The sequence below is a fragment of the Nicotiana tomentosiformis genome, chromosome 6, assembly GCF_000390325.3.
Source record: "Nicotiana tomentosiformis chromosome 6, ASM39032v3, whole genome shotgun sequence".
Taxonomy (NCBI): domain Eukaryota; kingdom Viridiplantae; phylum Streptophyta; class Magnoliopsida; order Solanales; family Solanaceae; genus Nicotiana; species Nicotiana tomentosiformis.
The window spans coordinates 113,332,484-113,349,394 of NC_090817.1; the positions used below are offsets into that span (position 1 = coordinate 113,332,484).

Sequence of the window (16,911 nt, forward strand, 5' to 3'; positions counted from 1 at the left end):
AATCACAGTTTTTTTGGTAAGTTGGAGAGTATAAAGAAGAAATCGAGAAATTTTAGAAGATAGAAGATGTAAAAATGGTAAAAGATAAAAGTGAGAGTTATTTATAGGTTCAAAGCGACGACGGTTCATTATCAGCAGTGGCCGACCACCGCCTGACATGCATTAAAAGCCTTGAAAGACTAAACCGACGGGACAGTAACCACATGCGTCATGGTCGAACCAGATGGAAGCGACAAGATATAATCCGATCGAGCTGTTGAAAATCGTATCGTTTCTCGCCATATTTCTTTCTGAGAAACGAGGGGACTATCTGTATACGGTCGAAATAGATTTCAGCCTTGGCATGTCCGGTACGGTTCGAAGGGTGGCGTATCGAAGTAAGATCCCGAAGGGGGGCACGAACTAGCCTAGAACCTGGGGAGGCCGGTTCGTGATGAGATCGATATCATAATCAAACTCGAACAAGAATCGAACTATGACGCGGGTAGATCTATCATGTTGATAATCCAAAAACCAACCTACGTCGACCTGGAATCAATTCAAGGGCTCGAACCAGGGTCGGGCTCGAACCAAGGTCACAAGTTCGAGCCGAAATCGAGCTCGAACCAAAACCGAGGATTCTAAGCAAGATCGAGCTCGCAGACAAAAGCTATTGTAATCCCACTAGAGGGAATCTTGGCAGAAATTATGGAAAAACTGATTTATCATGGGTCTCCCACTGGACGTTTATTTTATTATGCTTGAAGCCAAATTCCTCCACTATAAAAGGGCTTGTTTATCATTTCTGGGGGACATCTTTTTTCTGAGATTGATATGATAACAAAAATATTATTTCCTCTACAAGAAAGAGTGATCATTCGAGTTTTCTTAGATTGATTCTATTTTATTAAATCCTAAGATTCACTGTTCGTGATTGCCTTGTCTAGATTACATTTTTTCCAATCTATATTCACATATTTATTTATCCTTGCATTTTGTATTAAGTTGTACCACATATCTTCGGAACTACGTATAAATTCAACTTTATCCATTTTTTTGGATAAACAATATTATACTATCTTTATGGAGGCGTAGTAACATAGTATCAATTATCACTATATCTCTTCTTTAAAAAAAAAAGGAATTATCACTATATCGATGTGTATTTTTGTTCTCAATTAGTCTTGCTGTTGAAAAATATTTTTCTCAGATAGTTGCAGTGAAAAGCAAACCAAAATATGCAAGAGTTCCAACTTGTCTTGGAAACTGGAAACTCGTACTGCCAAGGTTTCTGCAATCATTCGCATTGCCTGAATTAAGAAAGAAATCCAATGATAATAATAAGAATAAGAAGAGTATGGCTTCTACAACCACCAAAATGATAGCTATCGTGAAAACTTTTCGGGTAAGTCTCAATATCACACAACTTGTGATCAGTTGTGTATATATATATATATATATATAAGGTTTCAGTTTTAGTAAAATATATTCTGTTTATTAAAGAGCAATTATTTTATTTCAGGTAGAAAGGAGGATTGGCCTATTCTCCAAATTATTTGGTAAATTACGGAAACATCATTAGCGAACAGATTCATTTATCCACTATTTCAGAGAATCAAAGTGTTCAATGCTACTTCCAAATTAAAAGCAGATTAAATGACATGATTGTATCCAAACATCAAGGTGTTTCTTCTTTTGTTTCGTGGAGGGGCCGGGCTAAATGTAATACCGAATTCTTACCTCTGTGTAGCCAAATTTGGCTGAATATGCCCCCCGTGATTTGATTTAATTAAACTAGCTAACCGCATTATAATCAAATACAAGTCCGATTATATATATATATATATATATATATATATATATATATATATATATATATATATATATATATATATATACTGTATTCTGAAATGAAAATTTTTACAAGGACATGCATCAGCTTTTTGAAGTGCTGCTTATGAAAACAGCAAATGGCACTCAAACCCAATGGTTTTGGTTTCCCTGGAACACAAAGTTAGTAGAACAAAAAGTGGACTAGTTGGTCCAAATCAATAAAGTGTTAGGTTTTAGTTTTAATATGAAAAATAATATAATTGCTTTTGGTGTAGGGATTCAAAGAAATCAACCAAGATCGAAGTGCACAAAGAGAAACAATCAAAGCTAAAGGAAGAAATCAATCAAAGATTGATTGAAGCATTCAAAAGGAAAAGAAGCACCGGCGATCCGGCGAGATAATCAATCCGAAATTGATTGAAGAGTTAAAACGGAAAAGAAGCATTGAAGATCCGGCAAGATAATCAATCAGTAGCTATTACTGAAATGACCCAGAATTAAGGAGCAAATCCGGCGCTAACAAAACTTAAAAATGGAAAGTTGTCAAAGTCCACACATCAAGGACTCTCGGGAATTAACCTTATTCTTGGAAAGAATCAATTTCTTTCCAAGGATCAAATCTCTTAGGTTGGCAAATCTTTTCAGTAACGGTCTCCTACAAAGTATTTATACGCAACCTTAAGTCTTAGAGAGATATATTTTGATCTAGGGCTGTTCAAAACCGAACCGAAACCGTTAATCGAACCGATGGCTTATTGGCTTATTGGTATCGGATTATCGGGGTAATGGATGGTGAAGAGATTGGGATTTTATAATTAACGGCTTAACGTTTTGGGGGCGGATTACTCAATTTTCTTATCAGGTAAACCGTTAACCCGTTAAAAAAATTTATATTTACACTTTTAGCCCTATGTACGTAAACTTGTTACTAGGGTAATTAGAATGGGGCCTGCTCACTTTGGTTTCAATTCAGCAATAGCTTATATTTTAGGGTAAATAATTCTATCGGGATTAACCTCTGCAACATCATAAATCCTAATATGGCAGAGTATAGCAGTCAATTATTTCATTAACATGTCAAAAAGTAACCAATTTTTTCTCGTAAGGTCTAGTTGGAAATGAAAAAGTCCAACCCATTGTTCGTGGTTCTAGTATTTTACTATTTCTTTTGTACACTCCAACAAATCAGATAATCAGCCCTGCCCTACCACCCTAATCTTTTATAGAAGAACGTCTATATATTCTAAATAATTGTACTGCGTAGGACGTATCTTCTAAAGATTTAAATATTTTTCATCAGCATTTGTTAGATAATATATACAAAAGTAAAGTACTATTCTATAAGTGGTTACAGATAACTTACCTTTTTCATTTATCTTTTCGACCAAAAAGCAGAATCTTGTAAACATGTAAACATTTGAGTATGTGAAATATTAAAATTTTTTAGCCTCTAGATGAAAATGAAGAACGCACAGTCTCCAATATCACAACAATAATTAAACTTCAAGTATTAGCAAGTTAAATTTTCGGAGTCCAAGGAAAAAAAGGGAATATGTATTGATCGTTCAAGCAACTACTCTGCAATATTATTATGTGATATTGATTGTTCCTGCAGTGACCGATAATTTATTATTATTTTGACCGTTTGGTATTGATTGTTCAAAAAAATTTTATTTGATTTAGCCGATAAACCGCCCGATAACCGTCCGATAATTATCAACCCGATACCAATCTGCCTGTTGTCTTATTGGATGGCTAGCGGATTACTACATTTATAATCCGATAACCGATAAGCCAAACCGTTAAGCATAATAATCCGCCTGATCCGCCCGATAAGCACCCCTACTTTGATCAAACCAATTAGCCTCTCTTTGTTCTACTTCAAACAAACATTGTAGCTCTACTAGATCTGCTGTGTGACAAGTTAGAGAAGAAAGAGAGAAAAATACTGGTGAGACATTGTATCAAGAAAAGACGAGTGACATAGAAACTGAGTTGTTGGTATAAACTACACCATTCACTTTGCACTCAAGAAATTCAATCACTGAAAGAGAACTCCCTTGCAACCCAAGGGGACTGGATTAGGATTCACGTTGAATCTGAACCAGTATAAAAACTCTGGTGTCTTTAATTCCTGCACTTTTCTTCTGCATTTTAATTCTGCACTTATTTTTATCTCGCTATTACATCTAGTCGACTAATTGGAAAATCAGTCAACTTATAATAATTAATTTTAAAATAAGCAATCCCCTCCCCCTCCCCTTGTACTTTCAATTGGTATCAGAGCAAGGCTCACATTTTTCTTTTGCTTAACAACTTGTGAGTAAAGATCATGGCTAATCAAGTTATTGTTGGAGCACTCTTCCAAGAAGGAACATCGCAAGTAAGGCCACCATATTTCAATGGATAACATTTCTCTCACTGAAAAGTATGTATGAAAATATACGCAAAGTCTTATGCGCAAAGTCTTAAAAGAAAGGTTTTCAGAGGTTTTAACAAGAATAAATCATTTGGAAGCTGGAGTGATGAAGACACTTTAGAACACGAAGAGATAGCAAATCTATGTTTCATGACAATTCTGTAAAACAACATGAACAAACTCTCAGGGTGCTGGACAGATGAGGACACTTCAGATGACGAATGCAAAAATGACAATGAGAATTGTTTCATGGCGCGAGGTGAAACAAGCGAGGTAAGATCTTATAACTATGAAAGATGTAATGAATTACAGGATATTCTTGACCTTACTTTGAAAGATTCTCAAAAAATGATGAATGAACTAAAGAGACTCAACAAAGAAGTAAAAGACTGGATACTCAAGCTTGAAGTATGCGAAATTGAAAAAGAAGTACTTCAAGATGAGTTTTAGGAATTGCAAATGCAACTCAATGGCATGCGTAAATCCACCAGTCATAGTTCTGTCAAGTCGAACCAGGCGACTTACAAGTCAACTGGAGAAGGACCAGCCAGAACAGAGTCCACTAGTACTAACACAAATGAAAGATCCAAAAATGGATCATGACTTACGTGTCACTACTGTAACAAAAGTGGACATAAATATTCTTTTTGTCGATTTCGTAAATCAAATGTTTCAGGATGGATTTGGAAACCCAAAAATAATCCTGAGTCTAATAATACTAACCAGCAAGGACCCAAGCAAGCTTAAGTACCTAAAAGGAAGTGATAATTATGTTTTGCAGCAACACTACGGAAGGAGTCGCAAAGGAAAATGGTACTTAGATAGTGCGTGTTCCAGTCACATGACAGGTGACAAAAACCTGTTTAAATAAGTTACAAAAATAGACGGAGAAAGTGTCAAATTTGTTGATGACTCAAAAGGAAAAATATTCGGTACTGGAACAGTTCCTTTTAATAATAATTGTGATATCGCTGAGGTTTATCTTGTTGGCGGACTTAACTACAATCTTCTGAGTATAAGTCAGCTATGCGACTCAGGGTATGAAGTAAAGTTCAAGAAAATAGGCTGTGTTATTGAAGATGAGACATGTAAAATAATCCTCCCAGGTAAAAGGTATGGAAATGTCTATATTCTTAATAGTTTTGAAAATATAGATGATCATATTTGTTTAACATCCATATCTGATAATACATGGTTATGGCGTAAGAAACTTGGTCATGCAAGCTTGCATCTAATAGAGAAACTTTCCAAGCATGATTTAGTTATTGGTTTACCTAAACTCAATTTCTTTAGAAATTATGTATGTGATGCATGTAAGATTGGTAAACAAACTAGAAACTCTTTCAAAAATAAAGATATTGTATCTACTTCAAAGCCCTTATAATTGCTTCATATGGACTTATTTGGATCCACTAGAACTGCTAGCATAGGAGGAAAATGATATGCCTTTGTTATTGTTGATGATTACTCACGCTTTACTTGGATGATTTTTCTATCTCACAAAGATGAAGCTTTGAAAAATTTTGAGATCTTCTGTAAAAAGGTCGAAAGACAAAAGGGGTATCTTATTACAACAATTCAAAGTGATCATGGAGGAGAATTTGAAAGTAGAGCATTTGAAGATTTCTGCAGTGATCAAGGATACACCCACAATTTCTCTGCTCCAAGGTCACCCCAACAGAATGGAGTTGTTGAACGAAAAAATAGGACTTTACAAGATATGGCAAGAACTATGATACTAGAATATTCGTTGCCAAATCACTTCTGGGAAGAAGGAGTAAGTATAGCATGTCACATTCTCAATCGATGCCTCATAAAACACATCCTAAAGAAGACTCCTTATGAATTGTGGAAAGGTAAACGGCCCAATATAAGTTACTTTCATATGTTTGGAAGCAAGTGCTTCATTCACAATAATGGTAAGGACAATCTTGGAAAATTCGATACAAGAAGTGACGAAGGTATTTTTCTAGGTCATTCATTAAATAGTAGATCATTTGGAGTCTATAATAAATGCACATTGTGTGTAGAAGAATCAGTACATGTAATCTTTGATGAAAATAACACTTCGGCCGAGAAAGAAATTATTGCAGGTGATGAAGATCAAATTCAAAAAATTTAGGAGACAAGCAAATCTCAAAAGTCGACTAATAAACCTGATGGTGTAATGGAGTCAACTAATGAGATTAGCAACAGTCAATTAGAATCTCCGAAGGAGTCAACTACTCATACAAGTACAATTCGTCCAAATGAATGGAGAGGTGAACCAGAATATCCTTAAAAGTTTATCATAGGAGACCCAAGCAAAGGAATGAAAACCAGGGAAGCTCTCAAGAAGAAAGAAAACATAGCACTGATTTCCCAGATTGAACCAAAGAAAATAGAAGAAGCTCTGAAAGACTCAAGCTGGTTACAAGCAATGCAAGAAGAGCTAGATCAATTTGACAAAAATCACGTATAGAAACTGCTGCCTAAGCCTGAAAACACTTCTGTAATTGGAACAAAATGGATTTTAAGAAATAAACTAAATGAGGATGGAAAGGTTGTGAGAAACAAAGCCAGATTAGTAGCTCAAGGATACTCACAACAGGAAGGAGTCGACTACGACGAAACCTTTGCTCCAGTAGCTCGACTGGAATCAATACGAATTCTTCTTGCATACGCAATCCTTTAAAAGATTTAGGCTCTTCCAGATAGATGTCAAAAGTGCCTTTTTAAATGGTTTCATTGAGGAGGAGGTATATGTAAACAACTCCCTGGATTTGAAGATTTAAAGTTTCCTTACCATGTGTACAAATTGACCAAAGCATTGTATGGACTTAAACAAGCTCCACGAGCATGGTACAAAAGACTCAGTTTATTTCTTATTGATCACGGATTTACAAGAGGTAAAGTAGACATTACCCTTTATATTAAAAGATCATCGGAAGGTATTCTCATTATTCAAGTTTACGTTAATGATATTATTTTTGGTAGTGCTAATCCTCTTCTGTGCAAGGAATTTTTAAATCTTATGTAAAGTGAGTTTGAAATGAGTATGATGGAAGAGCTAACGTTCTTTCTTGGACTTCAAATTCAACAATCTGAAGAAGGAACGTTTATATGTCAGACAAAATACACAAAGGAGTTGATTCGGAAGTTCGGTATGAATAATGCTAAAGCTATTAGCACACCAATGAGTCCTTCAACAAGCCTTGACAAAGATGAATAGGGAAATCCTGTTGATAAAACTAAATATCGTGGAATGATTGGCTCCCTTCTTTATCTAACTACTAGTCGACCAGATATTATGTTTAGTGTTTGTAAATGTGCCAGGTTTCAGTCAGCTCCTAAAGAATCACATCTGACTACAGTAAAGAGAATTATTCGATATCTCACTGGAACTATTTCTCACGGATTATGGTATCCACTCTCTAACAATTTTAAACTAGAAGGTTTTTCAGATGCTGATCTTGCAGGTGATAAGGAAGACGAAAAAAGCACCAGCGGAACATATCAATTACTTGGAAAAGCACTGATATCTTGGAACAGTAAAAAGCAAGGATCAACTGCACTATCCACAACTGAGGCTGAGTATATCATCATTGGATAATGTTGTGCACAATTACTATGAATGTCTCATCAATTGGGTGACTATGAACTATTCTTTAAACCCATTCCAATTTTCTGTGATAACTATAGCGCTATATGTCTCTCAAAAAATCATGTGCATCACTCTAGGGCAAAGCATATAGACATCAAGCATCATTTCATTAGAGATCATGTTCTTAAGGGAAATATAGAATTATCTTTTGTTAGAACAACTGATCAATTAGCAGATATTTTCACTAAACCTTTACTTGAAGACAGATTTTGCTTTTTAAGAGAATTACTTGGTATTATTTCCATTAATCATTAATATTAGGACCTATGTGACATTTTTATGTTTTGTATGCCTAATGTTTAAACTTTGTCTTTTCATAGTCATTAATAGCGCCTCTGAATTCCCTCTTTTTTCCTCTCTTTTCACATCAGTTGCAGCGTTCAAGAAAGGAAAACCAATCATCACGCATGTTCAATCGTCAGAAACCCCTTCTTTTAATCTCTGAAACCCTCTTCCAATCTCCATCGTTCCCACCGCTTAGAAACCCTCTCCGAAACTCTCTTCAACCAGTTTCTTCCATGGCTAAACACTCTAAAAATCCCTCAGCCTCCACCAGGAAAAGTACTCGCTCCAGAGCAAAACCTTCTTCCCAGCCTCTAGAACAAGTAGACCTAGGGTCCGACCACTCAGAAGGCTTTGCCTCATCTCAGGCAGAACTCTCAGATCATTCTCATCCTCTAGGAGAAAAAGCCCTAGGAAAAAGACCTTAGGAAGAACCTCCTAAATCTTTTACTCCAAAGAAATCTAAAATAGATCTCTCAAGTTTTTTAGAGTCTGACCTAAATTTCTGGGATTCTCAAAACAGGGATTTTTTTATTGCTATGAAAGACAAGCCAATCACTCATGGCAGAGTAGTCGACCTTGATGACATGGAAGCCCTAAATTGTAAGGTAAAAGATCTGTTTGTTTATCAAGGCTGGTCAAAATTCTTTTCTGTTCCCCCTCCTAAAGTCTATGAACCTCTAGTAAGAATATTCTGTGCCAATCTTCGCTCTAGTAAGTCTGACAAGTTGGAATCCTTAGTGTTAGGAAAGTGCATCGTTCTTGATTGTGCCATGTTTGACTCAATTTTCCGATGTAAGTGTTCTGGTTTTCCTATGCTTTTCAAAAATTCTTGGCCTGATGATTTTGAAATCACCTTTGATCAAGCAAAATGTTGTATCGCTGAGTGTTCATCTGAATCCCTCCCGAACCAGTTAGGTCCAAGTGATGTTAGCTTTGAAACTCGTGTTCTAGCCCATATTGTTACAACTACTCTGCTCCCTCGTACTAGCTCCTTCTCCACCTTCTCTCAAAGAGATAACTTTCTTGTCTATTGCCTTGTGACCAAACTCAAGATCAAATTGTCCTTCTGGGTCATAAATTTTATGATTGAAAGTGCTGATGATCCCACCAGTCTGCCCTATGGCATGGCCATCACTCACATTCTGGAAGCTCATAATATCTCTATCTCTGAATATCCCTTCATCTCTTTTTCAAAATCTTACAATTCTAGGGCATTTGCTAGTATGGTATATGTGTGTGTAAAAGGCTCCTGGGTTAAGAAACAGGAAGGTGAGGTCAAGCATGTTCAACCTGATTCCAAGACCAAAGCCTATATTTTCCATCACAGTCTTAGCAATCCTGACCTTGCTGAGAAACTGACTGCCATTGACAACCAGCTGACCACCATCAAAGATCTTCTTGCTGCCACTCAGTCCACTATTGGGAACATTCATGCAATCTCCAAAGAGACAGGGTCTGATGTTTCAAAGATAAAGGTTGCAATTATCAGCGTTAGGAAAAATGCAGTCAAGGCATTCAAGGAAGTGCACGACAGGCTTGATGGAGTGACTGTCTCAGCTAATGCTAGCTTTGATCAACTGAAGGAGGTGATTTGCAACACTCTTACTTATTTCTTGCGTCGTTAGTGTAGAAGTTTCAAATAATTATTTTTTGTTGTGCTGTTTTGGACTGGATAATCAGTCGTTGGATGATTTTTTTTTAACTCTGCATGCATATCACGCTACAAATTCTGCTTTAGTATCTGGTGTATTGTTGTTTTTATCCCCTCTTTGTTGATGTCAAAAAGGGGGGAGAAAGCTATACATATAATAGTGCAGGTACATCCATTGCAGGAGAAGTCGACTATAGATACTACAGGAGAAGTCGACTAAAAGAAGTAGTCCCAATGGCACCTATTGAGGGGGAGTCAACTGCACTCATTGAGGGGGAGTAAAATACAGGGAAGTTAACTAATATTTACATATATTTTTTTTTTTTTGTCATCATCAAAAAGGGGGAGATTGTTAGGTTTTAGTTTTAATGATGTAAAATAATATAATTATTTTTGGTGTAGGAAATCAACCAAGATCGAAGTGCCCAAAGAGAAATAATCAAAGCTGAAGGAAGAAATCAATCAAAGATTGATTGAAGTATTCAAAAGGAAAAGAAGCACTGACGATCCGGCGAGATAATCAATCCGAGATTGATTGAAGAGTTAAAAAGGAAAAGAAGCATTGAAGACCTGGCAAGATAATCAATCAGTAGCTATTACTGGAAGGACCCAGAATTAAGGAGCAAATCCGGCGCTATCAAGACTTAAAAATAGAAAGCTGTCAAAGTCCACACATCAAGGAAGAGTAACGGGAATTAACCTTATTCTTGGAAAGAATCAATTTCTTTCCAAGGATCAAATCTCTTGGGTTGGCAAATCTCTTCAGTGACGGTCTCCTACAAAGTATTTATACGCAACCTTAAGTCTTAGAGAGATATACTTTGATCAAACCAATTACTCTCTCTTTGTTCTACTTCAAACAAACATTGTAGCTCTACTAGATCTGTCGTGTAACAAGTTAGAGAAGAAAGAGAGAAAAATACTGGTGAGACATTGTATCAAGAAAAGACGAGTGACATAGAAACTGAGTTGTTGGTGTAAACTACACCATTCACTTTGCACTTAAGAAACTCAATCACTGAAAGAGAACTCCCTTGCAACCCAAGGGGACTGGACTAGAATTCACATTGAATCCGAACTAGTATAAAAACTCCGGTGTCTTTAATTCATGTACTTTACTTCTGCATTTTAATTCTGCACTTCTTATTATTTCGCTATTACATCTAGTCGACTAATTGAAAAACCAGTCAACTTATAATAATTAATTTTAAAATAAGTAATTCACCCCCTCTTGTAATTTCATAAAGATGTATAATTAGTCTAACATATATTCAAATCTGACCAAGGTTCATCAATTGAATGTTTGGTGTCATCATACCCTTGATATAAAGATTACTTTCAGTAATTAGGACAACCGGAAGCCATACCGACGATCCAGGTGGCAAGTGTTTGGTTTTTCCCTTATTTAATGTATATACACCGGCAATGTAAAGATATAATTTAACATACTTTAACAAGTCATTTGCTATTTTAATTTTTTTCAAGTTACTGATTAAACGCTTATTGAAGAGAAATAATAATATATTTTAACACGTTTAGTGCATCGAACTTAAACTTGTTTGATTTTAGGGCATATATCAGCTGTGTCTAATTATGTGGAATATAGCTCAAGATCAGGACCCTTAATTAAATGAATATGATGCCATAACTGGAGCCTGCAAACTAGCAGCTTGTTGATGGTGCCAGACGGATCTAATTATGCATTCATCATGATCTAAATTATCATATACTCATCAACTTCTAACTAATTTACAGAAAATTACTCGATCAGTTAGTAGTTATTACTTACGAGATTGATAATGCAGAGGCTTCTACGTTTAAGATTAGACCAAGGATTGGTGGTGCTTAAACTAAAGGATCGATCAAACTAGCTAATTGCTGTCATGCATTTAAGCAACTTGAACCTCCTGTAAGTGTTCTATCTAAAGAAGTAAAAATGCTAGAAGTAAGATACAAAAGACGACCTTAACTAATACTACTAGGAGTACTATATAATTATCCTTTTACATTTACACCAAATATAAGAATAAGAAAATTTATCTTTTTTGACACTGTTATTAGTGGAGGTGTTTCCAACTGTGCACATTTACACTAGTTATCGTTACATTAGTTCCAACTGTGCTTTCCTTAAATGTAGCATTATCCAATGTTTCTATTACTATCAATTACTCCCTGTCTCAATTTATGTGACACCATTCACAAGGTATAATGCAGGCTATAATATAACTTTGATAGGATATGCTTACCAAAAGGAGGATTGAGGATCTGGTATGGATAGGGAGGATTGAACCCAACACGCAACCTTCTGATCTGGAGTCAGACGCGCTACCATTGCGCCACGATAAAACATAGAAAATTTTGGATTAACATTTCACTTGGATGTAGCGAGTCCAGAAGTAACTATAATACCAGTAAATTAGCTACTCGAGAATTAAAGCTGCATTAATTCTCACTCCTATATTAATCAAAATTAAGCACGTTGGAATCAATTGTTAAATGGAGTGTCATGCACAGAGTGGAAGTGTGCACTGGGCCATACAAATTTTCATGACTGAAGCATCGAGTAGTCATATTTTGTAAAAGAATTAAAGGCGAAACGAGAGTTTTGGTGTATAAATTATTCCACATAAAAGAAATGAGGCAGCAGTTAAATTAATGCAGTTGTTTAAAGCAAAATTATTAAGAACAAAAATAGCAAAATTTTCAAGAAGGGAGATAACCAGAAGCAGTAAATGCTGACGGTAAGTCGATAACAATCTGGTCAATTCACAAGAGGGACAACTGTAGCTTTTCTTAAACTACTAATTACCAGTTATCACTGTTTCAAGTCATCACTCAATACAATTCTGTGTTACCAAAATATCAAATAGATGCAACAATGACAACAACTGCTGATACACAATAGCTGACATAAAAGTAACAACAGATACAACTCTATCAATTCATAATAGCTGCACAAGTCAACAATTTATAATGCCAAATAAAAAAAAACACATAGACAGTAAATCTTTTAAGGAAATGACTCAATTAAAGAGGGTAGGGGTATAATTAAACCCAAAGCAATGAGACAACAAGATCATGACTTCAGAAAGGAATTAACCATTTTTGGCTTCAAAAACAATCAGCAAACAAATACCAATATACTGAGGCATGTACTACAAAACTGGTGCCACTAAGCCATGGCCAAAAATCACTTACAAAGAAACCTTTACTTTGTATGGAATATTGTTGATTAACTATAAGCATAGATACTGTTTGTTTTCTGAGACTAAAAAGGGGCTGCACGTGAGATCATCTTGATCACAAGCTGCCTACGTACCCCCAAACAAATCCTAAAGAGGGATCAAGCCCACACGTAGTTCTTTACATATACAGTATTCATACTTTAATTGTATTGTTTTTTAACTAAAAAGGGGCTGCACCTGATCATCTTGGTCGCAGGCTGCCTACGTACCCCAAATTAACAAATCCTAAAGGGGGATCAAGCCCACACGTAGTTCTGTTACATATACAATAAATCAATTTTCTATTATGAATCATCTATCTATTGTCAGCAGCTAGCTAGCACCCTTTCACGAGTTTCCTTCTCTACTTTCTTCAGATTCAGCAGGTGCATTCTGATTATTTCATCAATGTTCTATAATCAAATCGCGAATGTGTGGCTGTGTCTTGAATGCTGTCTTTCGATGGGGTCTGCGCAAAAAGGACATGTAACCACTTTGCTTCTTCCTCGTCTTTGTTGCAGGCTGGACATTGTTGACTGATTTCAGAAAAGAATGATTCAACAGCATGTCCGCCGTCCAACGCGAGCTTGGATTCTTGACCAGACAACTTCTCACAAAATCTTTTGCCTCTGCTGACAGTTTCCCATTCTCAAAATTTGGTTCCTCAGACCTGATTCGGCGTAACACATCATCAACCTTTGCATCAGAATTGGATGAATCCCAGAGGGGTTTCCCAGTGATCAACTCGTAGACAATGCAGCCAAGAGCCCAGATATCCGCCTCTGGACCGTACTCCTGCTTAAGCACGGATTCAGGTGCCATGTACCTTTTAGTTCCTCTCAAACCCTGCTTTTGTGTCCAGCTCTGTTCCAAAGTCATAGCAAGCCCGAAATCAGCAATCTTGGCAATCTCTGTTGTATCATCATCAGTAGCAGTAACAAGTAGAATGTTGTGAGGCTTTAAGTCGCAGTGAATAATTCCCGCACCGTGAATGCGACTAAGCCCTAAAACGACGTTTTTGGTGTGTTGTTTAACTTCAACCTCTGGCATTCCTTTACCGGAACAATTCAAACGATCAGCCAAGCTTCCACCGGAAGCATATTCTAACAATAAGTTGTAGAGGAGTACACCGTCTTCTAGCGTAACTTTAACACCGAAAGAGCGAATAATGTGAGGAGAGTCTTCAAACATGCGGAGAAATTCTCTCTCTAATTGAAGCGATTCAGAACGGCTGAACATACAAGATTTTACCGCAATCAGTGGTGGAATTAGACAATGATCAACAGTACCAGCGTTATCAGTATTATCAGTGGAAGCTAAGGAGACAAAGCCAAACCCTCCTTTCCCCAATGTTCTCCCTCTCTTCCACATAACTTCTACTTCTTCTTCTACTTCCGCCATTAGAACTAACTAGGTTACTACCAAGAATGTTATGTGAATATCCTCTGTCTCTCGCCTCTGCTGCGCAGTGTAGTTTTTGTAGTAGTAAGTATTTTGGTTTCCTAAAAGTTCTGTTTCCTATTTGGCTATTTAGTCTGCGTTTGCCCTATTATATTCATTCCCAATTTCACGTATTCCGTCACTCCGAATCCTATTCCTAAATGGTAGTACAAAATATTAATATATTACTTCAATTTTATATTATTGTTGCATAAATTATTCTAGAAAATAATGTTTAAATTAATAAATTATTTTAAAGTTGAAAATCTTGAAGAAAATTTATAAGAAAATAGAATTTATCCTCTATTATAACTCGTAAACATTTTTCTTTGTAAGATTATCCATCTACATAAATTAATTAAGTTCTCCTTTTACCACTGGATACACAAATAAAAATGCAGATATTTTGTTTCAAATGAGACTAATTAGTAATCAAGGTCATTTAACGAAATTTGTTATTTCTATTTTAAGGAAGACTTAAGAGCAACAATTAAAGGAAATAAAGCAACTCTCTTTCATTAATAGGACTATTCTGAATATTTTTTCAGTTCCTATTTTTATACCTTACGAGAAGTAAAATATTCTTAACTCAGAATTCAACGATTATTCTTGAGATAATTACCTAATTTTTCCATCAGAAATTGCTAACTAACGTACACTTGTTTAATATTGTAAATACTTTGTTTTTACTCATCATTTGTGATGTATAAATAAGAATAAGTTTTTTGTTTTTGTTTTTATATCCAAAAGCTCATTAACTATCCTCTTGACTTTTACTTAAAATATATAGAATAGTAATGCATAAATCATCAATAACAACAATTTCTTTTAAAGCACAAGTATGAATCATACTTTAGGAGATTTGAAAATTTTATTTAGTAATTGCTAATAAATCTTTATTTTTAATTTTAGATATTTCTTTCAAATAACGAATTTTTAGTAATCTACCAAAAATAAAAAAACAACATTGCAATATTTAATTATCGAGTCTTCGAATGCAAGTTATGCTACCAAAAATTATTAGACATACAATACCTCTGCCTAGGCGTTACGCATCGCCTCGTCCAAAAAAACTGTTACCAAGCACAACAGTCACAGCTTCAGTTGGATGCAAGCCATCAAAATAGATATGGGCATTTCCTCTTTGAACAAACATTTCCTCCCATTTTGCATAATCTTCCGGTTCCACCTTCTTCTATTAATGCCACTTCACAACAAGGGTTCTAGGCAGAAGCGGAGTCAGAATTTGAAGCTTGTGGATTCGATATTGTAACCATTTTAAGTTACTAGGTTCTAAATTAATAATTTGTATATTGATGATAGGCTATAATTACGTATTTTAGTCGCTTATTACACTCTAATTTACTGTATTTTAATTGAATTTGAGCTTTAGTCGCTAGTGTTTTTGCACTAATTGTGTGTTTTATGCCTTGTAGGAGTGATTCCGAGCTATGTAGATATTGTCACACCCCTTTTCTACCCCCAAAAGAGATATGAGGTGGATTAAAGGGTTTTTCCAATTAAAGTGACAAAATTGAGTATAGATTATTTTATTTACAGAGTCGCCACTTGGAATTGATTTTTGGGTGTTCCAAGTCACCTTTTATTTGAATCCCTAATCAAAGGAAGATTTGACTCTTTTATTATTGGTCTGTGAAAATAAAGTCCGGATAAGAAATTCTGTTGAACGGGGAGAAGGTGTAAGGCATTCCCCGAGTCCCATGGTTCTAGCACGGTCGCTTTATTGACTATATTTGACTTATATTATTTTTTGGATAAACTGTGATTTATTGGTTTCTATGTTTTATCTATCCGCTTTTAAAATATGAAATTTTTTTGAAGCGAATCACGTGTGTGAATTTGTTTTGTTTATTGTGCCAAAATCATGTCACGCGTACGTGTACACAATTAATATCATTTTTATTATATTAAGATTATTTTGGTCAAAGTTGCGCGAACACATACTTCGATTTTAATTTTGAAAATCACAATTATGTCACGCGAACGTATACATAATCGCGATAAACTAAATTAAAAGCGCGCCTAAAGCAACTACAACGATGTTCATTATTCTTCCTAAACTTTGAGATTATTATGAGGCCATGACTTATGAATCAAATACTATTGTGAGAGAGATGGTATGTGATTGTGATATTATTGGGTTGGACAAAGTCTATTTTGGACCATACTACTTTAAATCATAACTTAAGTGTAAAGTCCAACAATTCTCAATTTTAGAATCACTTCTCCATGGCCTACAAATCTTTATCTATGGCCCAATTCTAGTTTCAATCCATTTAGAAATTGAATCATGCTAAATTTTATACTCACAATCATAACTTACTCATACTAGGAGACAAAATTAAAGCAACCAACTTCTCATACTAAACTCAAGCAAGAAACGAGAATATGATGTTTACTAACACAAAAATATTTA

At 35.5% G+C, this 16,911-nt stretch overlaps 1 protein-coding gene across 1 annotated transcript; it reads right to left on the bottom strand.

Moving 5' to 3' along the window:
• Positions 1-13,372: 13,372 nt before the first annotated feature.
• On the bottom strand, positions 13,373-14,435 carry LOC104094243 (mitogen-activated protein kinase kinase kinase 20-like). The gene has a single exon (XM_009600145.3). The coding sequence runs from the start codon at positions 14,433-14,435 to the stop codon at positions 13,440-13,442; it is 996 nt and encodes a 331-aa protein (XP_009598440.1). The 3' UTR covers positions 13,373-13,439.
• Between the last annotated feature and the right edge of the window lie 2,476 nt (positions 14,436-16,911).

Excerpts from the sequence above, each read along its gene's own strand:
- LOC104094243 (XM_009600145.3), bottom strand. The coding sequence starts at position 14,435 with ATGGCGGAAGTAGAAGAAGAAGTAGAAGTTATGTGGAAGAGAGGGAGA.